The sequence below is a fragment of the Lepisosteus platostomus genome, chromosome 21 (assembly GCF_059453375.1).
Source record: "Lepisosteus platostomus isolate fLepPlt1 chromosome 21, fLepPlt1.hap1, whole genome shotgun sequence".
NCBI lineage: Eukaryota > Metazoa > Chordata > Actinopteri > Semionotiformes > Lepisosteidae > Lepisosteus > Lepisosteus platostomus.
This window is the reverse complement of record NC_142631.1, coordinates 16,784,926-16,811,360: the sequence shown is the minus strand read 5'-3', so window position 1 is coordinate 16,811,360 and position 26,435 is coordinate 16,784,926. Positions and strand designations below refer to the sequence as shown.

At 49.2% G+C, this 26,435-nt stretch overlaps 3 protein-coding genes across 5 annotated transcripts in view; all 3 read right to left on the bottom strand.

Annotated features, from left to right (window-relative positions):
- Window positions 1–6,632, bottom strand: part of abl1 (ABL proto-oncogene 1, non-receptor tyrosine kinase) — a 280,531-nt gene extending 273,899 nt beyond the window's left edge. The window contains exon 1 of one of the 2 annotated variants that reach the window (XM_088615281.1): window positions 4,264–6,632. In XM_088615281.1, the coding sequence (XP_088471407.1) occupies window positions 4,264–4,396 (133 nt within the window). In that variant the 5' untranslated portion in view covers window positions 4,397–6,632. The remainder of the gene's footprint in view (window positions 1–4,263) is intronic. The other variant, XM_088615279.1, reaches the window with a different exon arrangement.
- Window positions 6,633–9,391: 2,759 nt separating this feature from the next.
- Window positions 9,392–14,861, bottom strand: exosc2 (exosome component 2). Its single transcript, XM_088614777.1, has 9 exons — window positions 14,696–14,861; window positions 13,644–13,745; window positions 13,282–13,327; window positions 12,136–12,225; window positions 11,517–11,582; window positions 11,277–11,345; window positions 10,616–10,792; window positions 10,222–10,350; window positions 9,392–9,838 (listed from the first exon to the last, which is right to left on the bottom strand). The coding sequence occupies exons 1-9, from the start codon at window positions 14,815–14,817 to the stop codon at window positions 9,758–9,760; spliced, it is 882 nt and encodes a 293-aa protein (XP_088470903.1). The 5' UTR covers window positions 14,818–14,861; the 3' UTR covers window positions 9,392–9,757.
- Window positions 14,862–17,395: 2,534 nt separating this feature from the next.
- LOC148644112 (PR domain zinc finger protein 12-like) lies at window positions 17,396–24,362 on the bottom strand. Of its 2 annotated transcripts, none has more exons than XM_088614915.1 (5): window positions 23,768–24,362; window positions 21,718–21,908; window positions 20,738–20,893; window positions 19,674–19,788; window positions 17,396–19,195 (listed from the first exon to the last, which is right to left on the bottom strand). In XM_088614915.1, exons 1-5 carry the CDS (start codon window positions 23,985–23,987, stop codon window positions 18,615–18,617), a joined length of 1,263 nt encoding a protein of 420 aa, XP_088471041.1. In that variant the 5' UTR covers window positions 23,988–24,362; the 3' UTR covers window positions 17,396–18,614. The 2 variants fall into 2 exon arrangements, with proteins under 2 accessions (XP_088471041.1, XP_088471042.1); XM_088614916.1 differs by having other exon boundaries at window positions 17,396–19,075; window positions 23,768–24,341.
- Between the last annotated feature and the right edge of the window lie 2,073 nt (window positions 24,363–26,435).

The window sequence follows — 26,435 nt, the reverse complement described above, 5'->3', positions numbered from 1 at the left end:
CTGAAACGAGTGACATTAATGCCACGCTGCGCGGTGGAGGAGCGGGCTGTGAAAAGCTACCCCTGTCCATCATGGAGCGCTTCCTGCCCGGTGATCCCCGCGGAGCGAAAACACCTGCAGGCCGTGGGCACGAGCGAAATTCGAGGGCACTTCCTGAAACCTTCCAGCAGCTGCTGCCCCAGCGCACAGCATAACTCACTGAAATGAGTCGTCAAGCCAGGCAGAGCTAGCGGGTCTGTGGCACTGCAGAGGAGCCTTACGGGACACATTAAGCAGCGATTCCAGGCATCTCCTTAGCAACCGGCTCCAAATCCCAGAATGCCTTTCAGCCAGGCCTGTGCCGCCACCTGCGTGTGAAACTGGACGCCTGCAACCGGGTGGCCCCGGCTGACCACCTCGTCCAGAAACAGCCACCGGCCGGCTGAGAACCGCCGACTGCCCCCTTGGGGCCGGGCTAACTCGCGCTCCCACCGAGACGTGCCGCCGTCGTCGTGACGACGCGACGACCAACCCCCGCCGCGGCCCCTCACCAGTAAACCCACCCGTCCAGGAGGAAAATGATTTCAGATTTCGATCGCCTGGTTTCCGCCCCCACCTGCTTTCTCTCTCGCTCTCTCCTCCTCGCCCCTCAACTAAGAATCGCCCCCCCCCCACCTGGCGATCCCAGCAGCCTCACTGGCATCGCTGCTCGTCCGGGGTCAGGAGGGCCCTGCCGGCCGACGCGCTGGGGGTTAACCTGCCGGACTCCGGTCCACTTGATCAGTCCCGCGTCACGGGGGCCAAGGGGCCAGCCCGGTCTCTCAACACGACCCTCACCTGCGGGACCTCCACATTGGCACACGTCTGGATCCCTGCATTTCTGATGGATAGCTTTCTCAAGAGCGGCCAAAAACGAGCTTCCCCTTCGGAGAAGAGCACTTTGGCAGCTGGAGTCGGAAGGCCTGTCATCCTGAAGGATCCCAGCAGCCAGGCCGATCACCTCACCCCCTGCAGCGGACCGTGATGTCATGCTGACTGTTGACCGTGTGGATTCCAACACACAGCTCTTTGAGGATAAACAGCAGGCAGGCGGCTCGGGACACGGCGCAGACTCTGCGCTCCGTTACAGAAAACCAAAAGCCTTGAAGATAAGGAGATGAGCGCCGAAAATCAGAATTTCCTGACTGCAAGCTCAAACAGAACTCAGGGTAATAAGGAATAAGAAGGAGACAAAAATAAGCGTTTGCGATCATACTGCTGCTGACTTTACAGTCGCCCATGACACGGACTCCGCGTGCCGGTCTAACCAGTTCAGCGAGACCTGACCGGGCTTTCCGACAGCGCACTCTGGAACGCAGGCCGACGCAAAACTCCTGCAACTTCTGCAGTGCTGCCCCGCGTCACCGGAGAGTCGGTCACGAGGTGCTACAGCAGTACTACAGCAGCTTCCAAGGCCACACAGACAACAGGAACGGGCAAGACAACCAACTGACCCGTGAGAAAGGGAAGCACAGCTGTGACTCCGTATACGCAATATATCGGTGCTAAAAGCAGGAGTATAAAGTCCCTTTAAAATATGCCAAATATAAAATAGTTCAGGTGGGTAGCTGCGTCAGCATGCGTAGGCTGCAAAGGAACAAGTAATAGGTTTACTGAAGAAGGCTCCACGGCCGAAACGTTGTGTTCTCTTTCTTCTTTTTTTCAGCATGGAATAAACCTATTACTTGTTCAAATATAAAATATACATCTATACCTATGCAGACACGGGTATAGACACATCTGTCTAGGGGGGGCTCGGAAATGCGCTTTAAAGGTTGAAAACCTATTCGCTTTTTATCAGTTCCTGCTTTCAGGCAGTGAATGCGGCAGCTTACATTCCTGCAGGACAGAAACCACAGCCTGCTGCAGACCCCCCGCAGGAGAGCGTGCACCGTTCGTCCTCGGGTCACCCAGGGGCGCTTTGCCTCGGGGCGGGGGGGGCTCAGGACGGCCCACAGATCGGCCACTCGTCCTCTGCCCGGAGACCCGACTCGCCACGCTGCCTATATCAGCCTATACAGAGCCGGACGGGCTCCAGGAAAGAGCAACAGAGGCCGTCTTCCTCCTCTCTCCATAACGGAAGAGCCGGGGAACACGCGTGGGCTGGTATCAGTGCCACGGAAAAGACTGCGGCCAGGGGACACCAGAGCACGGGGAGCCGTATCCTCTCACCCCCCTTCGTCCCCTGCCCCCCACCCCTCTTCCTGCTGCGGGGGAGTTTAGCCAGATACAGAGCAAGAGAGAACAACAACATTTCCTACAACTCTCTGCTCTCCACAGCGCACAGCCATTTCCTCTTCCCTGAAACCACACCATCGTGACACAGCATGAATAACCTTCGGCGGACAGGAATGGAATTGGGCAAGAGACTTAAAGAGAGAGGCACAAAACAGCGCCAGAACCAAGGCAGGGAGCGTCCAGCCATTTAGTTTCTAACCACTTCTGATCGCGGGTCGTGGACGAGCCAGAGACTATCCTGGCGTTTGACGGGCACAGGGCAGGGCACACAAAAGGCAGACACGCACACACTTTTCCCAGAAGCCAGTGAACCCACCAGTCTGTCTCTGGACCGCGGGAGGAAACGCAGGGGGAACACGCAAGCTCCTCGCAGACAGCACCCCAGCAGCTTAAAAGTTACAATTAAAGGGGGAAAAAAAAAATGAAAATCTTTACTTCACTGAGGTTTAAGTGTTTACAAAAATGGACGCTACCACAGTATGCTGAAGGTCAAAGAGTTTCTCGATCGAGAAGCTAGTTTGCACGCATTTCTACCTCTGTCCTTTGCAAATACAAGATCTTAGGATGCGGTGAAGAAGGATTTCGAATCGCGCCGATAGATCCGGCTCAGGAACTCCGAGCTCAGGAAGTCAGCAGAATCAGAAGGCTTCGCTTCCGCCCCGGCCTGCAGAGTCTCAGAGAGGCCCACTCCAGGTGCGCCGCAGGGCACTGTCAGGCAGCCCCAGTCGTGCTGAGCGTGTCTGTGCGGGTCCTGCTCTCTCTCTCTCTCCGTCTCCAAACCTGCTGGGCGAGAATCACTGGGATCTCTCCTCCAGCGCATTTCTTCTTCTCCCGGGGTGATTTCACGTCCCCTTATGACCATTACAGCTTTTTTTTCGGAAAAAAAAAAACAGCCTCCGCTCAGCTGGCACCACTCCAAACCAGAGCACATTCAGAATATTTTTTCTTCCCAACCATCCGTGTCTTCCTCCCAACCCCCCCCCCCACTCGGATCTCACTGCCCCGACTGTGACCTGCACCGCCCCCCATGTTGGGCCACGCCACCCGTACCCCCCCCAAAAACTCTGATTGCTGGTGACCTGTCCCTGTGCGCCCCCCCCCCCCCGACAGATCTTCACGAGTCAAATGCGAAAGAGGGGGGCGTGGCACTTGATCACACCTGGGCTCCAACACGGGACTCACTGGACATAAACAAGGACTGCATCCCCCGCCCTACCATTAGAATTGTCACTTCTGTCACTTCTGCACATCTGCACCACCTGTCCAATTCCAGTCCCCTGGAACAGCTCAAGGAAATGCACTACATACTGTTTTATTATTATCTCCCTGCAGAATACTGAGACCACGCTGCTCACAAACTCAATCACAGGCACGGAAACCGAACCTGATACAGGAAAGAGTGCTACTGCCACACAGGGGTCAGTCAACACCGGGAAGGAACTCAACTGTGATCCCCAGCCTCATGCTGTTGTAGACACCCTACTAATGCGAGCTTCTTTCTTCATGCTGAACCACACTGTTAATTAGCCAGCCCAATCAGAGAAATGAGTCTCAACACCCTTTAGCTACTGATGACTCACTTGGGCCACAGCCCCTGTCTTTATCGGTGAAACCATCCAGCTGGATCAACAAACCGACCAAAGGAGACAGGCCTCCTCTTTCACAGAACAGCATCCTTCTTTTGGCAGCGGTGCGAAATCGGGCTGCACGCTACCAAAACGCACAATGTTTTTAATGCAAAACGAGGCCCAATAACTATTCATTTTGATTCCAGCGGTGTTGACTAGTAACTCTACAGCGCACGCAGGGCTGGGGCGTCTGTTAACCCTTCACCTCGCACCGCAGCGCAGTAACACACTTGGATGCAGACAAGGCACAGGGACAAGCGTCCCGTCAGCTCCCCCTCTCCACCACAGTGCACTCTCTAAAAACAGGGCGGGGAAACAAAATGAGCGTCTAGGCGGCTTGAACCCCTGCGTCCAGCTGAGCTGTTGGAACAGCTCTTACCGTGCTCCACGAAGACATTGCAGTGCTGGCCTCCACGGCGCGACGGCTCCCTCCTCGCTCCCTTGATGAAGTGCAGAGCCGGCAGACTTGGTCTCCTCTGGTCCCCGAGCACTTTCCCCGGCTGCTGCCCCATAAAGGAACGATGCCAAGGCCACCGCCAGGAAGGAGGCACGATCCGCCGTCCGGATCCTCGGATCAGCAGCCGGGCTCGGCCGGGGTCCGCTTTCCTGTGGCCGAGGACGGGGGGAGAGACCGTGCGGAGCGGGCGGGGAGCGCCGGACGCTCACTCCTGCATCGCCCCCGGGCCCCGGCGGAACTTGGGCGGCGGGGAAATCGGACACGGGAGCGGGGCTGCCTTCTGTTCCTCGTCTTCGCCGTTCGCCTCCCCCTTACCGATCATTTACAGCACCGTAGCGTGTGTGCGCGCTTTCCTGTTTCCCTCAGGGGCAAATATTTCCGCCAGGGCAGCGTCTGCAGCAGCTACGACGAACCATTCGGGGCATCCAGTTTGGCAAGTTCAATACCTTTCAGGGTATGGATCGGGGTCATTCTCATTGCATAATCTCATTTGGTGTGCTAGCTTCAGCTTGGCCAAGGATTGGAATCCAGGTTCCCCCTCTCTTTTTTTTTTAGTGCTTAAACTTCAGCAGGTAGATCCTAGGAAAGCCCTCGGGTCAGCCAATGATGAAGCCGCTTTAAAAAAACCGAAAGCCCCCTTTTAAAAAGTCTAGCCTACTAATCATCTCCAGAATAGCGTATTTACATAAAGGCCTTTCAGTGTGCCGTTAAAGAGGTCAGAGTCGCCTGCCTGGGTTTGCTTTTATGACTAACACACGGCCGAGAACATAAATCTCTCAGTGTGGATAAAATAAAAATGATCTGACTGGAATGAAGTTCCGTGGGCTCTGATATTACACACGATATGAACCCCGGGCGGCTGACACGCGATCACAGTCCTGTCCGCCTTTCTGTGAACTATGTCAACAACAACAACAACAAAAAAAGACTTCTCGATATCAGACCTGGTTAGGGGTCCATAATGTAACAGTAAAACAGCAATCCCTGCAGCAGGACGTGTGATCACCTACTGGTATTTAAAGTCCTCTTAGGAGGGCATCTGTGAAAGTAAGGCACTGTATTCATTGTTTACGCACAATACATTCACTGCGATCTTTGCAGACGCTTTCAAAGCAACACATTGCACACCTGTGTGTCATTCAAGACCCCTGTTTTTTTTTTTGTGTACGATTTCATCAAGATAACCCCCATCGACGATTCCCGCAGTTTGGTAAGGGTTGTTTTGGTTTTCTCACATTAAAGGGAGGGATGCGGAGTTTGGTTTTCTGACACGGCTACCCCCGGAGAGCGCTACGCGGTGCATAGTGGTCGTGGAAGCGGCCGATCTGCTCGGAGCGCAGCCCGCAGACACCGGCTCGCCGAAAGACGTCTTCTGCCCGCAAGATATACTGTAAGACACCAGTGCACCGCTACCTACGACAAACCACAAGCCGTACGCGGCCAGACAGCCGCCGAGCTCCGACCTCACAGCTTCTCGAAACGGTTCTGTTCCTATTTTGTTCCCCCTCCCCGTCTCTTTCACGCGTCTGTATTTTCAGGTGTGTGTGTGTGTGGACAACCCGATATGATGCTAGCTTATTCCTGGTCTGGGTGGAGGAACTCGGCTAAAAAAAAAAAAACAAAGTTTAAAAACGCTGCAAAGTTGAAAAGCGGTGGCAGGACCTCGGTGCACAACAAAGTAGGGAACTCGGACCGGGGCGCGTCGAAGCGACCCCGCTGCAGTCGCGGCGCAGCGCGTTTAAAGGGGCGGGGGGGTGCCTCAATCAGCACGGATCGGATTTTCCCTGTTCATCATTATTTTTGATGTAAAACGCCCGAGCTTGCGTCTCGGGGTGCTGCCCGGGCGTCAGTCTCCGTGCCCCCCGGCCGGTCTGTCACCGTGCGCCTCTGCTACAGCGCCACGACCCCCTCCGGCTACAGATCTGGGGGGGACCCCGGACACCTCCGCCCCCACCCCCTCCGGCTCTCCCCGACCTCCCCGTCCAGTATCGTCCGTCCTCCCGGGCTCTCCCGTGCCCGAGTACCCGGGGCTCCCTAAGACTCGGGCAAGCGGCGATCCGCTCCGTCTGTCCGCCGTGTTAGCGACGTCTTCCTCGGCGATGACGAGGGACACCCGGGGCGCCTGTCCGATCAGGGCGAGCAAGCACGTCCTATCTTCCGTACTCCGGCTGTTTGCATGGATTTCTGACTCTCCCGGAGGTGGAAATGCTACTCAAACCTCGGTCACATACGCTCAATCGCCGCCATGTTTCTCTACGCAAGGAGATCAACTACACAGGAGGTGGTGGTGGTGTTGGTTGCGGAGGGGTTACGTCTACGTCCATGCGTCCCGACGTAACGTAAGAATTCCCGAGGGAAGCGCGCAAGAGGTTGTGAGGACGAGAACGAGCACGTTGGTAGGGGAGCGCAAGAAAGGAAAAAGGAAGCGCGCCCCCGATTCTTTAATAGGGGGGCGCGCTTCAGCGAGAAGGGCGCTTAAGGTCCAGAGAGATGTGGTTTTAATGGCAGAAAGACAGAAACTGGCCGTTCGCACGTTGTACGGGGAACCAAAATGATTCTGCAAGAGAACATATCCAAATCAAACCAGCAGGAAAATGAAACTGTCCCGCAAACTACATGTGTGCTCGCTGCAGCCCACCCGCTCTCGTCTGGCTCCGGGTGTTTGTCATTAAGTTTATGTCCACTCAATTACATGCATAGATTTCAAGATGGGAAATCCACGGAACTTCAATCGGATGCATTTCATTGCATATGCTTCTATTGTTTCTTAAACAAATTCGTAAAGTTATGCTGAAGGATCATGTTTTTCAACAATCCTTTTGTTGAAGTATCGCTTTCTGTTCCTTTCTTTCGCACAGTTGGCTCCAAGATTCAAATTTCGCTTACTTTTGCAATAAACAAGACTGATGTGAGTCCTTTGATCTGAAACCTCTTCCAGGGGAAAGGGCAAACGCCAGTCTTTGAGTGCTGCGGGCAGCCGGTTTTACAGGCTGTTTGCAATTAGCCCCAGAGTTGGAAAACAAAGCTGATTTAATCATCCACTCGGTTCAATAAAGTCCCTGTCTTCTGCAATAGAAAACAAAACAGACACCAATGCAGCACTTGGTGACCAGAGTTACCTGTCCTATTCCCCTTCTTCTGAATAAACCCAGCTCTTTGATCACCCCTCTCAATCCAGGAGCAACAAGCGCACTCGTGATCAGCACATGGACAAATGAGTTATTTTACTACCTGCATAGAGTTACATCCCGGTCTTCTTATAAAGAAGGTGCATACCTGGGGCTGTATTGTCCTACATTGATGTTTTCCTTCTTGGCGAACAAAAACTATTTCTGCGAGGTTCAGGAAGTGTAAATACGTTGTATTGTGAAGTTATTTCCTCTCGTTTCGCCAAACGAGAAGTTTTTTTCCGATACATTTTCGTAAGGCAAATGAGAATCGGCAAAAACATATAATATAGTTGCAGTTCCCAGTATTGAGAAATGAGTGTGCAAAAAGAATAGGACATATTAGCTTAACTGCAAAGATCAGATCAGGAAAGATCAGGAGTAAGGCTGCAACCCCCGTTGGATTTCAGTGAAAAAGGCACTAATTGATTTTACTCTGATAAAAGAAAGTCCTTCCATTAACTTTTGTCAGTCAGCCAAAAAAATGAATGTTTTAAAAGGAAAGTCTCCATCTTGTTTTAACGATGAGGGATGTGTATGATATCTTCATCTTTAGTTTACTTTTTGACAACTTAAACCAAAATGATCCAAGTGCTCCCCCTAGCAGCTGTTGCCACTCTTGCCAGTTTTAAAACCGTGTTCGTAGTGCTCTTTCCAGGGCTCCATCAGCAGTGGACGAATACTTGGAAAGGCTCTGCAGTTGTTCCTGTCCTCCTCAGATGAAGGACATGCATGTTTCAGGCGCACATGTTTTCGACTAGGGAGGCTTGGTGGCACAGTGGTTAGCACTGCAGAGCTGGGGTCCCGGGTTCAATTCTGGACCTGGGGTGCTCTCAGCCTGTGGCTTGTATGTTTTCCCCCCCATCTTCATGCGGGTTTCCACTGGCTCCAAAGACATACGGCTGACTGGCTTCTGGGAAAATGGGCCCTGCTGTCCATGTGTGCCCTGCACACTGGCACAGGTGTATCTTGCTTTGTGCCCGTTGCTTGGCGGGACAGACTCTGGCTTCCCTGCTTCCCTGTATTACCCCGAGGGGACACCAGTTCACTGCAGGGCAATACACTCGCAGCAGGGCCAATTGGCCCAGAAGCCAACTAACATACCAGCGTGTCTTTGGATTGTGGGAAGAAACCCACGTGAGCACAGGGAGAACATACAGACTCCACACAGACAGCAGCCCAGGGATCTAACCCAGCGGAGCCCTGCGCCATCCACAGGACCCGGCTGATGTGCCATTTGCACATTTTATAAAAACAAACAAACTGCCTGTCTTTTAGCTTCCTAACTGCTTATAACCCTGGTAAGTGGAAGCATACCAGGGGGCATCTATAGGTCAGTGGAAACGTTAGAGTAAAAAGGGAAGCAGAATCTCGTTTCGCAAACGTAAGCAATAACGAAAGTCTCAATAAGGAGTTGTTTTCCCGTTATCCAAGCTTGACTAAAAACGAATGGTTCGTTTTAGGGATTAGGTCATCTATGTTAAAGGTAGGACGTGTGTCTGTCACTGTGTATAAAAAGCGCTGAGCAACATCTTTCGGAGAGACTAGCTTTCACAAACTGATCTCCCATCTGCATATGAATAAACTACTCTTCTTTCACCTGCATCCGAATCCTGTTATTTTAATGCTTCTTCATGACTAACCAAGCAATCAGGACCCTGGGTGACGGGGGTCACCCCAGAGAACGGCCAGGAATCAACAGAAACCTGGAAGAAGGTTCATTTGGATAGTTTACAAAGACGGCAAGGGAAAGGGGCAGTACCGACCCAAACATGAACTCGATCGCCGTGAGCTAAGCGTAAACCTAAAACACAATTGTGTTATACAAAACCCTAAACGTGTACAACAATTAAAATACTCATGCAAAAGTCTCTACTCCAATGTTCGGGGGTGGTAATGTCATTTATTAACAGAATAATGGACATAAACAGAACTTACATGTGACCCTGAGCTTCTCCACACAACAGTGGAAGAGCCTCTTAAGAACACACTGGCTGTAGGTGGTTCCAACGCCTCTCCCTGCCAACTGTGTTCAACTGTTAAATCGTCAAAAATGATCGATTACACAAAAATTCATTGGTCAACTTTTAAAAAAAAAACAACAAATGCTGGTCCCTTTGTGACGTCATGTCAGCTGTTCACAGCCCGAAGGGGAGACAAAACCTCTTTTCTCCGAACCCCAGGTGACCGGAATGGAGACGGGCCCAGGAAAAGGAATCGGCAGGGCCGCACGTCGGCTGTCCGGGCGCCTACCCCTCCTGCTCCAACAGCCTCTGTCGTGTCTCCAGCACGATCTCCTCCATCACTTCCGGCTTCAGGACGTCTTTGATCTGCAGAGGCAGTCGGACGAACACCGACAATGAGTCTCACACATACCGGTACTAAAAAACCACTTCACTGCTGCTCCACCTCTCTTCCACAGGAGCTGAAACTCCTGGCAGTTTGAGCTGCACTCGAGTCCTCCGCTAATAACGGCTTTGGGGATTTTGAATATTTAAATCAGTTCCCCACACAGCCCTCTCCGTTCAGCTCTATGTGCTCTTCAAAACTAAAAAGATTCAGTTCCTTCAGCCTGACCGTCTGTTCCACTTCAAAGAAATGTCCTCCGTTCGTCTACAAGCTGCTGTACAGCTCGACAAATCGAGCAGGTTACACCAAGTACAGCTGTAGCCCCAGGGACTTTCTGGAACGGCGCACCCCTACAACGCTGTACCTGGTGCGAGAGGGAGGCTTCGTAGCAGTAGAGCACGCTGGTGTCGAACAGCAGGACCTTGTGCGCGGCCAGGGCCAGCAGACAGTTCCGTAACCTGGAGATCACTTCCCTGTCCGAGAGAGAGACGGGCTGGAGGAGGAGGAGGAGGAAAGGGACACAGGAACGGAGAAACAGGATTACGCATCGTTACAGCAGCTCAACGGAGCTAAGCGAAAGAGCGAGACCGCGCAATAAATCTTACCGTGTAGGCTAGGATCCTGTCTAGGATAAAAAAAGGCCATCCGAGATGTTCAAAATCCAGATCCGTGTGCTACCAATCCTAGTGATCCACCCCCTCTCCCACTTTTTGCGGCTGTGTTTGAGTTCTTCAGTGAGCCCTGCCACCACCCCTTACCTCCAGGCTGGTGTAGAAGCCCCCCGCCTCCTCGTCCTGCTGCCCGGGAGTGGGATACAGCCACACGTAGCCGTTGTTGCCCAGGATGATGGAGGCGCCGCAGGGCAGGTTGTGGAAGTGGGTCTTCTGCCTCTTCACCAAGGATGGGGACACCTGCACCAGCACCCCCTGACCCAGCTGTGAGGAGGAGTGAGGGAAGTGGAAGTTCTGGCTAGTTACGAGCCTATTGAAAGGTCACGCATTTGAGGTTAAGAAAGGTCAATCACCTTCACACACGGAGGCGCAAAAAAAAAAAAAAAGAGCCGGGTGTTCTGGTCTTTATCATTAACAACGGTTTTGTCTTTGCTATCAAAAGCGGCGTGAGGTCTGAATCAATAAAAGGTTTACCTGCAATGACACAGGTGACTAGTCGGAAGTATTGAGAGCATTAATCTAGGTCCGTGCATCCATTCTTATCCATTTTAATCAATTTTATCCAGTACAGCCGGTGTGATTTAAAAACAAATGCATTACTTAATCTTTTACATTCACTTTTTACAGTCTCTTTAAGCTGGACTAAATACAAGAACTAATTCGAGACGGTTCCCACTGTAAGAGAGAAACTATATATGTAGAGTGTTCAATAAAGTACAAAGTGCTTGACTGCTCAGAAGACACTCACCTTGCCGTACTTCAGACTGCGTGTGTGGAGGGAAAGAGCCCCATCAGAAAAGACTGACTGCACTTCTGCCTGCGCAGCACTGAGTCAAGGAGCTGATCGGTCACGTTGCTCTGCGGACACAGTGTAACCGCGTGCCTGGGAGTACTGATCCTCTCCACTCACAACCAGATGGCAAAGCCGGGCTCGATCACTTCATCCCACCTGCAGCGCTACTTATATTTCCCGAAGAAGAAAGGATACACTGATCAGGTCTCCTTCTTGCAGGTAGTCTCTCATGGTCAGCTCATCTTCTGCCGATCTCCTTCTCTGAAAAACACCCAACAGTTAGGCCTCATTCCCTTCACACATGGAGGCTAATTTCATATTTTACAGTGCCCCTGAATAGCTCAGCTGCAGAAGAGTGCAGCCTGTGTACATTTGTGGCAGATTTCCAGAGTATATGAACAGACATCGGCGACAATCATTCCCAGTCAGCTCAGCACAATGTGATGCAAGCACTACAGGGGTAGGGCAGGTTGTACTTCGCCCAGGGTTTAGCAGTAACCCATACAAGCCCGTTACCTCTGCTTGCTGTGTGATCACACCGAGCTGCACCGGTTTCCACTTAAATCTGCTGCTCGGTCTGTGGGTCTGCAGATTAAAACTGCAGGCCATGTACATCCATACCTCTCTTGGGTCTCTTGGTGTCCCATCTTTTTGGATTCAACACCGATCTCTGTTGTCTGCCCGTAGCATAGTAAAACTCCCAGGGAAATTGTATTTTTTCCCACAAAACAATCTCCTGGCAAGTCCTGCACAGCGACAGAGACATGCCAAGACCCCGGCGCTCTTCCTGCTGGGGGCAGCCGCCTGGCCTTACCAGCTCTCCCCCGGGGAGGTTCACTGAAGACAGCAGCAGCACGGAGTCCAGCCGGGAATTCGTCTCCACCTTCCACCGCTTCTGCTGAACCTGCAGAGACAGGCAGGCGGACGTTACTCCCCGTGGGGCTGATCTCCGCCCAGAACACCCCAGCCCCTAGGTCACCCCAGGAACCTCCGAGACTTCTGGGATTAACTAGCCGAGTCGCTTTAAGAACAAAATCAACTCTAAATGCCAATACAAGGCACACTACTGCAAAAGGCCTCTGAATAGGTCTTCCTGCACTGCTCCGAAGAGAGTGAGTGGAAAGTCACTGGGCTCCCGTTACGGCCAGCTGCTGAAATTAAGTTGCAGGAATGCCTAAAGTCCATACAGAACTGCTGCTGCGACAAGGAATCCGCACACGAGGCTACAGTCTTGCATGGGAACGCACAGAAAGCACGGCAGTGATTCAGATGGGCCTGTTTTTTAGAATGAGTCCCACTGCATGCCGCCTGCTTCCGATGGGAGAAATCTGCGAGTGATGACTGTCTAAGGCGCTTCATAATATTGAGTATTCAGCTTGGAGGCTGCAGTGTGGTGGTATGGGAGTCCATCGTTAGGTCTGTGCACATGGGTTTCTGTAAAAGCCACGGGCACCATGACAGCACTAGACTCCCAGTATTGACGGAATGCATGATGATGCATCACATAATGGCGATTTAAAAAGAGGAGTGATGAAAATACATTACAGCTATCTTGCAGCCCTGAACTAAAACCTACCAAATGGCCTTTAGAAATGAGACCCAGAAGAGCAAATAAGGAAGAGACTATGGACAGCAGAAGCTGCAAAAGAAAGGCGCAGTATTCATTTGAATGGCTCCCCGGCGTGCTATGGAAGGTGTTCCTTCTACAACTGCAGTGGTGATCAAAGCAAATGGCGGGCATCGCCCTGTTCGGCACACTACCATCCTGTCCTTTATCCCGTCGGGCTTTTTTTGCAATAAAGCGTCCGTTCGACACGAGATTAATTTACTCACCGACGGCTTGTTGACCACCGATTCGGCGGAAGATCTGCGAGTGAAACAGACCCGTGCACACTTGTGCGCTCCTGTGCACCAGCACCGCTCACCACAGCACACCCCACCTTCTCTCGCCGCCACGTACCTCAGTGACCCGGCCGACAACCACGTCCCCGACTTCGCCGTTGAACCTGGGCACAAAGACGAGACGCACACAGGGAAGGGTTTCTGCCTAGAGCCTAGAAGAGCTGGCGAACGCACCAGGTGGGTTCCAGGCCGCCCTTTATCTGGACCCTGCCCCCACCACAGATTGGAAAAACACTCGTTTCATCACGCAGCCCCCAGCCGGGGAGGGAGGTGAAGCTCACGGTCACCAAGGAGATGTCCGCGGCCACGTCTTGAGTCGTCTGCGGACACGAACTCGCCAACACGCGCCAGAGCTAAGGCACGCAGACGGCAGCACGCCCTCCTTAGAAACCGCGGGCGTGGCGCTCTGGCGGGGCTCACCTCGTCTTGAGGGGTCTCACACAGATCAGCTTGTTGACCCTCTCCACCTCTCCAGCCACCGAGGCGGTCAGCTTTTCTTCGTCCATGTAGGTGCCATGTCCCCTGCAGGGAGACAGAGCGCAGACTCAGAGATCAATCCTTTTTTCCCCATCTGTTTCATCCAGTTCAGGGCTGCGGAAGTGCAGAGGCAGGGTACACCCAGGACAGGACACCAGATCTTCACAGGGCACACAGACACAGACATATACCCACTCACACCAGGGACAGTCGTACTAGACACCAACTCACCTACCAGCATGTCTTTGAACTGTGGGAGGAGACTGGAGCACCAAGAGAGAGAACATGTAAAATATTTTACCAATACTACGGTTGCTTTCAAACACCTACACCGAGGAACGTCTTGTGATCCGTGCTGTTGGGGAACGACGCTGCGTCAGGACCGCACGACAGCTCTTCCCACATTTCAGGATGAAGTTAAGGGAGGTAAAGGATCCCGAGCACAACTAGTCAATGTGAAACAGCACATAAAACCCCAATCTCTTAATCTCACTGAGCTACCGTAGTCCACACTAAACGGCACACTCGAACGGTTCCACCGTTGTTTTATCAGCGACATCTGCCGGACGAGTGTACAACAACAAGCGAGAAATCCTCTGCATTAAACCAGATAGCGTTTTCTCCGCTCGTTAATCCAATCTTTACATGAGGTTTAAGGGTTTCATCTCTTTTTATTCTATTTTATCTCATCCACCCTAGGTGACCGTTTTTCAAAACCAAAAAACAGTCAATCTGCCAGCGCTACTTAAAATGCTCTTAAACCCACTGACAACATTAAAGAAAGGTAATGTCAACCCTAACTGCTCAGCTTTCATTCAGCTGAAAGGTATGGTCAAGGCAGAAACTAACTCAAACATATCTGCATATATTTCGGCGAAAAGTAACACAACAAACTTTATTCCTGTTATTTTGCAGAGAATACACGTGTACGTAGACATCAACTTCACAAAGGCCTCTGCGAACAGTCTGGAAAATATTACAAAACCTTCAAATACCTCATGAAACCAGTGTCTGTAGTAATGACATCTCCTGGAGCTACAAGATGTTTTTCTTCGATTGCAGATAAAGAATCTGTCACCCGTTTACGTCCACTAGGTAGTCTGATATCAACAGCCATCTTCAATTCCTCTGTGTGCACACGGTCGCGGCTCTGTTTGATCACGTCACGGCGCTTATTGTTGACGTCATCGCTCTCCGGGCACCGAAATGCAGTGCAGCACTCAATCACAATAAACTTTTAATGAATTAATCACCTGGACGTATTATGCAAGTTTTTTACGTACTCGAGTGAATAAAGAAATCTACAAATACACGTCGATGTTAGAATAAAACAGCGAAATTGAGTAAATCACTTCTGAATTATAAACTTGAAAACTGAATCTTCTTGTTCACTGATTCAAGATATTTATTTAATAACGTGAGTTATATCTATATAGATCACTGTATAGAAAACAACAAGTCAAGGAAAAATAATAACAACAAAAAATAATTATCGCCTGCAACTCACAACAGGCAGCCCCACTGAAGCTCAGCAGGTGAGCCTGGTCAGTACCTGGATAGGACACCTCCTGGGGAAAAACTAAGGTTGCTGCTGGAAGAGGTGTTAGTGGGGCCACCAGGGGGCGCTCACCCCGCTGTCCATGTGGGTCCTAATGCCCCAGTATAGTGACGGGGACACTATACCGTAGAAAGGCGCGGTCCTTCGGATGAAACGAAAAACCGAGGTCCTGACTCTCTGTGGTCATTAGAAATCCCAGGGCGTTTCTCGAAAAGAATAGGGGTGTAACCCCGGCGTCCTGGCCCCAAATTTCCCCCTGGCCTTTACCAGTCACGGTCTCCTAATAATCCCCATCTCTGAACTGGCTCCATCACTCTGCTCTCCTCCCCACTGAGAGCTGGTGTGTGGGGAGCGTACTGGTGCATCATCCAGGTGGGGCTGCACACTGGTGGGGGTGGAGGGGATCCCCATTACCTGTAAAGTGCTTTTGAGTGGAGTGTCCAGAACAGCGCTATATAAATATAACTAATTATTATTATAACAGATCCCAGCAATTCCATTAATACAAAAAGTATCGCGAATTTACTACCTCCTCTAGTGGACACTTAGGGAAACGCAAGTGAGTTTGGAAGGACATTTTTTTTGGAATAATAATTGTATCTGTTTCATTTACCAGGAATGATATTCTTTGTTTTATATGGGACGTTACATTTTGCTTACTGTGTGAAACTCACATGATACCAAATACTAAGGTGTCGGCCTAAATGTCTGAGCAATTCTGATTATTATTATAAGTATATAAGTGTAAGCAATTATTATTAGTAGTAGAAGTATTATTATTATTATTATTATTATTATTATTATTATTATTATTATTATTATTATTATTATTATTATGTAAAGTCTTAAATAGGCAGCGGCGTCAGCATGCGTAGGCTGCAAAGGAACAAGTAAAGGTTTATTCAATGCTGAAAAGATAGACAAAGTTTTGGCTGTGGTGCCTTCCTCAAGTGTGGTGGACAGAGGAAAGCCAGCAGGAGATGAAGCTGGGAGTGGACAGGAGGCAAGAGCAGGAGAGAAGCAGTATCACTGCCCAAGCAGGGCAAAGTCGAGAGAGGTGTGAAGTCAAAGCCTGGAAGGAAACGAGTCTGTCGGTGAGAGAAGGAGAAGGTGTGATCCTAATTTCAGGGTAATCTGGGTTTCCTATGTCTTTCTGTAATAGTTTGAAAGAGTTGTGAGACCGTTTTTAAGTTTTAATCGACACTTCAATGAATTCCTTGAGACTTGTGTGTTTATGTTGACCTTGACAAGAAAAGAATAACATTTTCACAGGTCTCTACGCAATATGAGAAGACAATATAAAAGCAAAGGGCGATATACCACATATCAAATATAGTGGTACAATGCACTGCTAAGACCACGTTTAGATTACTGGTGTTCGATTTCGATCACAACACTGAGAGAAAAGGTTTTTACTGTTTGGCAATCAATCCAGAGAAAAATATCCAAATACCAGGATCAAGATTAGGAGGGCATGGTGGGTCAGTATTAGCATTGCAGCCTTGCAGCAGTGAAGACTTGGGTTGAGTTCCTGGGGAGATGTCTGTGGGGAGCTTGTATGTTCTCCCCGTGTGTGCATGGGTTTTCTCCGTGTGTGTGTGTGTGCCCTGTCATGGACCAAGCTTAAAATGACTACACTGACAGGCTGAAGGATCTGGACCCTTTTAGTCTTGAAAAGAGAAGACTACACCTGACATGTTCAGATTGAAACATAAACATAAGAAATATAAGACAGAGGGCACAAGTGGAATCAACAGGAAAGTGCAATTGGGACTGAGAACAGGAGGCATCTCTATACACAAACAGTTGCAGAAGCATGGAACAAGCTACCCAGGTATATCAAACTCCCTGGGTTCTTTTCGGATACAACCGAAGGAGATCCTCCAATAATTGGCTACTGGAAACCAAACGAACCAGATGAGCCAAATCTCTCGGCTTCTTTTGTCATCTTTCATATCTTCTTACTTTCCTGGCTCAAAATCTTCTCTTAGCGCTTCAATAAGCCAACACTGAAAATGTTTAGAGGAGTTCTGCAATGAGTGCATATTGGTGGTTTTGAAGAGTTACAGTAATAATACTTACCTGAATGTTAAAAAAAAAAGATTGAAATAATCATGGGTGTTTCATGAACACAAAATTATGCATGTAGTAGTTTATTTAGAATGCAAGATGAAAAGTACAAAGTTATTTACATCTGCATACATATACTATTAATATATAATACCAAAGTGTTGTAAATACTGTTTTACATAAATATGTACATACATAAAGTGACTATTTAGTGGAAGTATAGCACAGTTTTAAAATTATATTTACATTTCATATATATTTTAATCATTTTATATACATCTTCTGTTTCTTACGAGTCTTTTTCTCCCGTACAGGAAGGGTTTCATACAGGTGTGGAGACACTAGGGGCGCACCAAGCCACACAAAAGGAGCATCGCAGCTGAGAGCCATCGGAGAACGATAACATCCATCAGAACAGTTTGAATACAAACTTAAACCACATCAGCTCGGCGAACACTGTGTGTCATTTCTCATCTTTTCAGTAACCATTATGGTATAGAAGAAGTTCTTATAATGTGTGTGTTGTTTTAAAACAGTAACATATTCTGAACAAGATCTAGAGAACCGGATGCATTAAACAAAACAGCATTGTTTTCTCACACAATGTAGCACATTTTGTATACAAGAAGTATACCACCAATTTTCCCATTTATACCCAAGGTATTCTAAGAAACAGTATGTCTTTGACATACCTACTGCAATCCATAATTTGACTGACAGTTGTTTTTATAAAAAGTTCTCTTGTTAAGACATATAGACAGGTTCCATTGTGTTTCCAAAAGAGAGGAGAGCAATTTAGCTAACATCTAATCCTTCATACATACTGTATTTAGCACAGCTGTCACTTTCTAAAGCATGGGAGAAAAAAATTCAGGCACAGCGCACCCCCCTGCCATTAATTGTACCGGTGCTGAAATCGACTACTGTTTTTCAAAAGTCCGCTTTAAGCTGATGCGCAAAGCTTGCGGCAGCGCGAAACCGAACTCCTCGCGTCTAGTCAACGATTACAGGTGGCGGCGAGAGGTCTCGTCGCTGAAATAACGTGCCGGTCCGTGAGTCTCTCGGAGCTGGCTCTTGTCCGCGTTCACATCCGCCGCGTAGCACTGCCCGGCCTTCGGGTGAGCTTGCGTTTACTTTCCCTTTCTGCCAATGCGCACAAGGTTAAAACGTGGTCATGTGCGACCGAGACGCGGGGCCAGGGCGACGCGGAGGCCGGGAGAAAGCGAAGCCTCCGCGTGTCGCCGGGGTTCGCGACCTGTTTCTCTGGGTCCCCAGGCTCCCCGCCATCACAGGACCATGGTGGGGATGTGGTGCGCCAGGGACACCGGGTGAGGCACGGGGGGCATCTGCGGCGGCGGGGGCGAGTGGGCCTGCAGCGAGACCACGGCCCCGGTGCCGGAGGGCCGGTGCCGGGCGCTCTTCTGGTGCGCCCGGAGCCCGGCCAGCTGCGAGTAGGCGCTCTGGCACACGTGGCACTTGTAGGGGCGCTCGCCCGTGTGGAGCCGCACGTGGTTGCGCAGCGTGGAGGACTGGCTGAAGCGCCGGTTGCAGAAGCGGCAGACGAAGGGCTTGTCCAGCGTGTGGATCCGCATGTGCGACCGCAGGTTGCTGCGGGAGTTGAAGCCGCGGTGGCAGATGACGCAGCGCATGCGGCTGGAGGCGGCGGAGGACGAGGAGGAGGAGGAGGCGGAGGAGGAGGAGGAAGAGGAGGCGGACGAGGAGGAGCCGTCACACAGGTGGAAATCGTCTGCAAGGGGAGAAACGGGCGCCCAGCCGTTAATCGCACCGTCGTGTGAGAGGGCTCCTGCTAAATCCAGACTCCTCTGACGCAGCTTGCGATCGAGCACAGCGGCGGCGTCCTCTAGAGCTGTGTAGTGGTTAGGAGTGTCATCGTGGCGCAGGTTGTATAACACCTCAAAAGAAACTAAACTGGCCATACCATGCACCCATGTGACTTAAAAGTCCGCCGCTGGGACTTAATTTCGGAATAACGTAGCATTAACGCTTCAAAAAGCGGGGTTCAAGTAGGCAACACCGCTTCACAGACAGCTTTGAATAAACGACTGGGGGAATGCTACGGGAATGCCCTTTGCTCAAAACAAGAAGAAAAGCACCTCGCGATTAAAAGGCTTAATCACAGTATCTCAGAAATCTATGGCCCCAAAGACAAAGGGATTTGACTAGATAGCATCTTTCCTTTCAGCAGCGAGACCCACAAGCGAGGCAGGAGCAGTTTAAAGGTAATAGGCGCGAGTGCTAATCAACTCTTTGTCACACGGAGGGCCCTGATAGCGATCAGCCCTGCTCGGCTTAAGCTCCTCTTAAGCTCTCAGCGCAGTACCTACCGGTCTTCTGCTTTTTCTGGTGCTCGTCCTCTATCCCCGGGACCCCAGGGATCCCCAGGAAGGTGTTGTGGGAATTTCCGTACCACACCAGCAGCTCCTGGTCTGGGGGGATTGTCTGCCCAGGAAAAGAAAATAATACTGAAATCATGGCAGAAAAAAAGATGCCATACACGCTTTGTGGACCTCACCCACACAGATGTTGTGCTTTTCTGTGTGTGGTATGATAAGTCATATCATTATCGCTGGTATCTATACAGATTGTTCATGGAAGTGGAACTTTTAATTGCCTCTAGAATTCCCACGCCCAGCGCCAGGTGAAATGTGCGCTATGCCGGGTGAAATGGCCTTGGCTCTCCTGGCCTTGATGCTCCGCACTGCTGCCAGCGGCCTGCTCGCGCAGAGCTGGCCTTGTGTGGGAAACCGGGTTCGACCGGCCGGGGGGAGTTTCTCCACGCCCGCACCGAGGAGCCCGTTCACCTAGCGGTAGGCCTCTCAACGGTGGGAGGAGACCCAAGCGGACGCTGGGAGAACATGCAAACTCCACACAGACGGCAGCCCAGGTCCGGAACTCAACCCAGGGCCCCAGCACTGCGAGGCAGTGATACCAACCCCTGTGCCGTCGTGCTGCCCATACTGACCACTTGAAGAGCGCTACCTCATACTAGAGGGTATACATCCTGGGTTTCTCTACTCTGTAGTGCTTGGGAGAAAATGTAATAATGTAATGTTTCTTTATTAGCCCTATACAATTTCTTGCATTAGGAATGCGTCTTTTCGCATGCCCCAGCTTTTTTTTTTCTCCAGGGAGACACAGACACAGAGACAGGGAGAGAAGCTTGGGGTCAGAGCGCAGGGTCTGCCATTGTACGGCACCCCTGGAGCAGCTGGGGTGAAGGGCCTTGCTCAGGGGCCCAACGGAGTAGGATTCCTCTGCCGGCCGCGGGATTTGAACCGGCAACCTTCCGGTCACAGGCGCAGATCCTTAGCCACAGAGCCACCATGTACAGTAGCTGCTTCCTAGTTCCTTTCTGTTTTCTGCTCATTTGACTGGGGTCTCTGCTCACCTCCACAGCTTTGTAGAAGATGCTGTTCCCGATCTGCACCACCTCCAGGTTCTGCTCCTGCTCGTTGCGGGCACACTTGATGTAGGTCATCCAACTGCGGTGGTCCTCCTGGCTGGCGTCGATGAAGTAGCGCACCGTGCCGTCCTCATTGAACACCTGGGGACACAAGCACCTCAGAGTCAGGGTTCCACCCCGGGCGCAGGGCACGAACACCACTCTGTGGGTGAGTCTCCTACACAGAAGCATTGGGTTACTGGACTTATCTCTAGCGCCGGGAGTCATCACCACTGTATTGGCAACGGTGAAAAAATAAGGCTTTTCATTGCGCCGTAGGGTTTTTAAAAGCCTCATGAGGTCGCCTTGTACAAATCCCAGCGCTAGATTCGCGTAGGAAACAATGAGTGACGCAAGGAAGGTGACGTGTCAGCTCATTTGACCGTTTTGGTAGTTGGTAGCCAAGGGATCGCAGGATCTCATCCAGCGGTTTCTTTGAAAGTAGCCAGGGTTCCGGGTTCAACCACATGGCTGGGAAACAAGTTCCCTACACCCACCACCCTTTGTGTAAAGGCGTGCCTCCTGTTCTAGGCTTTAATGCACTTGCAGGTCGTTTCCACTTGTGCCCTCTGAATCGTTTTGGTTTCTTTTGTGTTTTTTTTTTTACTGTTTCTCATCTTACTGATCTTCACTTGGTAAAACGTATTTTAGGGGGATTTTTGCCTTTGAGGCACTGATTAAAAGCTTAACAGGTGGAAAGGGCATTCGACATCTTCGTTGCCGGGCGGCTTACTGCAGAAACGCAGGGCTAAGTGGGGCAGCTCAGATCAGAACCGGGACCAGCAGCCTCCGATCCACAGGGGTCAGGCGCGACTGAACGGACGGGTACGGGCCTTGCTACTGAAGCGACACGCAGAGTTCCGTGCCGTCTTGCTCAAAGACGAGCGTGGCGGTGTGGCCGCACAGTATGGGCCCGGCTGCCCTACCTCCCACATCAGGTTGTTGTTCTTGAAGAGGTCCACGTGCTCCGGAGAGATCACCCTGCCCGTGAAGGGGCCCATCTCGGTGCCAGCCTTGATCCACGTTTTGGAGAAGATGCCCAGCCCCTCTCCCGGGATGGAGCTCTGCGCGATGATGACCTCGCTGGGCAGCACCAGACTCGACAGCTTCTGGACCTCTGCGGGCGAGCGAGCAGACGGGAGACGCGGCTTTAAAAGGGCGTTAAGAGCGGCCGCTGCGAGTTGCGCCGGCAGTTTGTTTAGAGGCCTTTAAATTAAACGGGAGTTTTCCACATTTTCACGGCTTAAACGAAATTAGCAATTTATCCGCACACATAGCACAGATATACTTGGGATTTCAACAACTTTTTGTTCTGTAGCCGCGCTACATAAAGGTCTTGCCTCATGATATTTGTAAAATACCAGAGAGAAATAAATCTCTTCTGTAATTTTTTTTATAAACCATATAAACCCTTTGTATTTCTAAAACAGCGAAATGTCTGTTAAAAGATCCGCGTGCGTTTAAACTTTTGAAAGTGTAATGTTTGAATTAATTACGGAGAATCCGAACGATATAAATACTTTTCTTCTACAAAACATCAAATCTGCGCTATTTAATCATTCTTTATAACGGACAAAAAAAAGGTTCTCGTTTTGGAGAAGATGCTCGCAATTCAATCTTTTTTTTGTTGTTGTTGTTATTCGAGTTGAGAAAAAAAAAACGCAATTTTTTCTTTAATGTCCGAATCAAAGGAATTTTATCGGAGAGGGGGAAAAGACGGCCCAGATAGAGGTTAAACGGTCCTCTATTACTTGAGATCCAGCAATTTGTCATGCTTTAGATGCGATATACATTCATTAAACTCAACTGGAAAGAAACGGCTAATTCCAAATTCATTATCCCTTTAAGAACTTTGTAGCAATAAATTTAGTCTGAATGAAATGAGGACTTGTTTAAAAGGCCCAGGAATTTCTCTGACAAAAAAATGGAAAGGCGATTAGATGGTTGACATGGTATGAATGGCAATAGAATTAGCCTTCATGGCGAATTAGAGGAGGAACAGCAATCTTTTAAGGCCAGAAAAAGAGGAAAAACACAGGAATCCAGAGCTGCCACAGCCGAGGAAAAGAGACTGTCCGGAGATTGATGAATGAGGGATAAATCCCGGGACATCTTAAAGAAAGGAGACTTTTCTCTTTCTATAGCCCCTGGTTTAAGTGGAAATTTTCTCAGGTCAAGCACAAAGTTAACCAAATGAATTTAATACCCTTCTTCTTTAAGTCAGCAACAGTTACACGCCTAATAAGCTTCTAAATGCGAGGTCTCAATGCGCTAAATGGGTTAAATACGCTAAATGGGTGGAAATAAAGGGGGAAAGGGGGAAACGGGGAAAGCAGGAATGGGAAAGTCCCGGAGACCTTGGGAAGAAATCTCTAACAGAAAAGTCTGCGTGTTAAGATTGTACTTTTCAGCTCCCTCCGGCTGACAGCGAGAGCGCTCAGACCCCACCGAAGTCTTAAGCCAGGCGCTACACGAAATACGGTGCGTTTTCTGCAAGTTTATCCCGTTATTGAAATCTACCTGTGGCCCATCAATTAAAATGAAAAAAAAAACAACAACAACACAGAAAAGGATGAACTAGTTAAACCGACGGCGGCAAGATCACATTAACAAATCGCGAGCAACTTTAAACAGTCCGAATAGAAATTGTTTTTTTTGGAGAGCATTCACAAAACATCCTGCACATTATTACAGCCTGGGATGCCCTACCTTTTCACTAATTGCTTCGCAATTGTGTCTCACAACGAGCATTCGTTTGTTTTTGTTTTTTATGTCTCCCCCCGTCAAATATGTAGAGAAATATCGAGGATCACCTCATTTCTTTCTGAATACTTTCTCCTCTCGTTGTCGGAAGCGATGCATAGCGCGGAGGGACAACAGGTAGGTGGATACGCGTGTGTCCTTTCACGGAGGCTCAGTGCGAGAATCCCAAAAGGGTATCGGAGACGAAGGCGAGATTTTCACCGGGCTACTCACCTCCAGAGAAAGACTGCGCAAGGACCTCGGCGGTGAAGGCAGTTTTGGGGTTGACGCCGCCGGTCTTCTCTTCAAAGAGGTGCTCCCCGAGCACGTTTCTCCAGCGCCCATAGAGAAAGCTGTGAAGGATGTCTGAGGTAATGATCTCAGACAGGGACAAACCCTGCGGTTTAAATCCAGACTTCAGTACCAAAGCTTCTGCGGGCAGAACTGAACCCATGGCACCGCTAACCGTCAGGACTTAACCCGCTCAAACTCGGGGAACAACGACTTTCTGGCGCTTCTAAGGGCTAGGGCTTTCTGGAGTTCAACCGCTCCCTGGGACTTCAACTACGGCTAGTGCTGTGGGGAATCAGCAAGCAGCGAAGCTGAAAGACAGCGGGTTCGAGAACAACAACACCAACAGCAAAAAAAAAAAAAATATTTTGTCAAACAGTATTCCTCCTTTGGAGACGGTTGGCTTGCAAATGTTTCGTCTTGTCCAAGTCTCGCTTCCCTTTATATGTGCCTGGTTTGACCCCTTTCTAATTAGTTATTAATGACCCACCCCTTGTGTTCTATAGACTTGTTCTACTAGAAGAAAAAAAAAAAGAGCCAAGCCTTTATTGAGTGGCCACCCCTTTGGGGGAAGAGAGAGAGAGAGCGAGAGGAAGAGAGAGAGGGGAGGCTCGAGACACACCAAGCACCTTTCCGCAGCGGAATAATCTTCAGCCCCGACAATAGCGCATCCACACCCGCTGCTGCCTCGCCCGGGCGGCCGCGGTGCCTTTCTGGGCATCGCGTCATACTTGGCAAAGCAAAAAGCTACATTTACTCAGACAGAACAAACCAGTTCCCACCAGGAAACACGCACACAATGAAGTCGATTATTATTAGTTTTTTGGAGGGAGCAAGCAAAGCACTTGGATCCCCATCTCCTGCTTAAAAAAATAAAAATAAAGATCTTCAACCTGCAGCTCACGAATTAGAAGTTTGCAATTTCACCCTCAACAAAAAATAAAAAATAAATAATAAAACGTCCATCTGTCCAGCACACGAATAACTAGATAAACTATCGTTACAGCTTGTGGTTTATCTGGAAGCGATATTTTCATTACGCATGGAGAATGCGACCTGGCCGTTTTGCTTTTGGCATTGGGTGTCTGATTTAAAACGTTCTAGTTTCACTGATCAGGAAAACGCTAACATCTCTGTTTGCAAATCCTGCAATCCAAATCAGGTTTCTTCATCTTAGAAATTACAAACTGGTTTCGTTTTAATTGCTGTGAACTGCGAGACTCTACAGTGATAACTGCGCTTCGTTTGTGGGGGGCGGTTTTACTAATGCGTTATACAAACATTCCCAAAACAGCCAGTAAATCGAACAGTAATCCACGTGAGTACTGGTTATATAAATGGTTTGATAAGTGTTTCTCGATGGAAGATTTTACCATGATTTTATTGTGACCCTCGCCCTAGATGTCAATGTGTCTCATCAACATTAATCTTAAGGTTAATGTGCCGTAATTATGAGTATTGTTGTGCTGAAAAAATGTGACATTTTATTAGCTTTGAACGGAACAACTTAGGCCCTACCAGTAAAAATGCTCAGACCATATTACGGGAAGGTGGTATGACTGGCAAGTCACTTTTGTGATAAAACTGTCAAAACTAAAAACAGCCTAACATCTCACCGACCCAGGTGAAAACTTTCCTTTCTATCCCAGAGCACGTGGCAGTACAATTGTCGGAAAAAATCTTAAAAGTACATTTTGAAAAATGGTGAAAACTGAGACACATCCGTCTGCATTTAAAAAAAAACTAAATCAGGACAAAACCATGAACGTGATTTGATACGGTTATAGGTACCGTGTAAAAGACTAGGCTATTTATTTTTAAAGCAAAAAAAACAAAAGAAAAAAAATACAGGTAGTAGAGATTCTGAGAAAGTCAGTAGCAAACACTGTGATTGAACAGCGAACGCCTTTAGGTGCCGTCGCAGTAGTATATGTAAATATGCATGTTTGTGATTGCTTATAAGTATATATTGGAATCGCGCGTCCTGTATGTTTTTCTTTATTGTATCAGTTGAATGCCGCCTTTAGGTGAACAGGATATGAAAAAAGTCCGAAAAAACGTACGCAGAAAATCCTTTTTTAAATAATTTCATTGAGGAAATATAAATGTTGGGCATTTTGACGGCACAACATTTTTGTTACAAAAATGATGTCGATAAAAATCCGGTGAACACGACGTGTTATGTAATCCCATTTCAAAAAAATAATTAAAAAAAAAAGATTTTGCGAAACCGAGAACGTAAACGTTGCGCGGAGACAGAAATGTGTGTTTTTTTGTTGCTTTCTGGTTGCGTTGTTTCCCCCATTCATAACTGCGGAGAGTGAAATTAATAAAGCCCTCGTTAATAACAAACTGAATTAAAGTATGGATACAAGTTTAATGTGTTTTAGCGCATTGTTCGTGGTCATACTAAAAAGAAAATGTCCTTTGACAAAGTCTGTCTTCTGTGCTCCTTCTGTTTTGTAGCGGTAACCGGTTTAATATTCATGGATGTTAATAAAAAGCCTTCAGTATATTGTGACATTGTTAAGAGGTGTATATGTACGGTCTTTCTTTCAGTAGCCACAATTCTCTCTATTTTTCCTCTCTATTTTTCTGGCTTGATGGACTG

What these genes read in the sequence shown, in the direction of transcription:
- LOC148644112 (XM_088614915.1), bottom strand. Translation starts at nt 23,987, where the DNA reads ATGGGTTCAGTTCTGCCCGCAGAAGCTTTGGTACTGAAGTCTGGATTT. An exon ending in ACAACAACCTGATGTGGGAG is followed by an intron (nt 20,894 to 21,717) that starts GTAGGGCAGCCG and finishes TTGTGTCCCCAG; the next exon opens with GTGTTCAATGAGGACGGCAC. An exon ending in TCTTCTACAAAGCTGTGGAG is followed by an intron (nt 19,789 to 20,737) that starts GTGAGCAGAGAC and finishes TTTCCTGGGCAG; the next exon opens with ACAATCCCCCCAGACCAGGA.
- exosc2 (XM_088614777.1), bottom strand. Translation starts at nt 14,817, where the DNA reads ATGGCTGTTGATATCAGACTACCTAGTGGACGTAAACGGGTGACAGAT. An exon ending in GTGAGACCCCTCAAGACGAG is followed by an intron (nt 13,328 to 13,643) that starts GTGAGCCCCGCC and finishes CTTTGTGCCCAG; the next exon opens with GTTCAACGGCGAAGTCGGGG. An exon ending in GCTTCTACACCAGCCTGGAG is followed by an intron (nt 10,351 to 10,615) that starts GTAAGGGGTGGT and finishes CTCCTCCTCCAG; the next exon opens with CCCGTCTCTCTCTCGGACAG.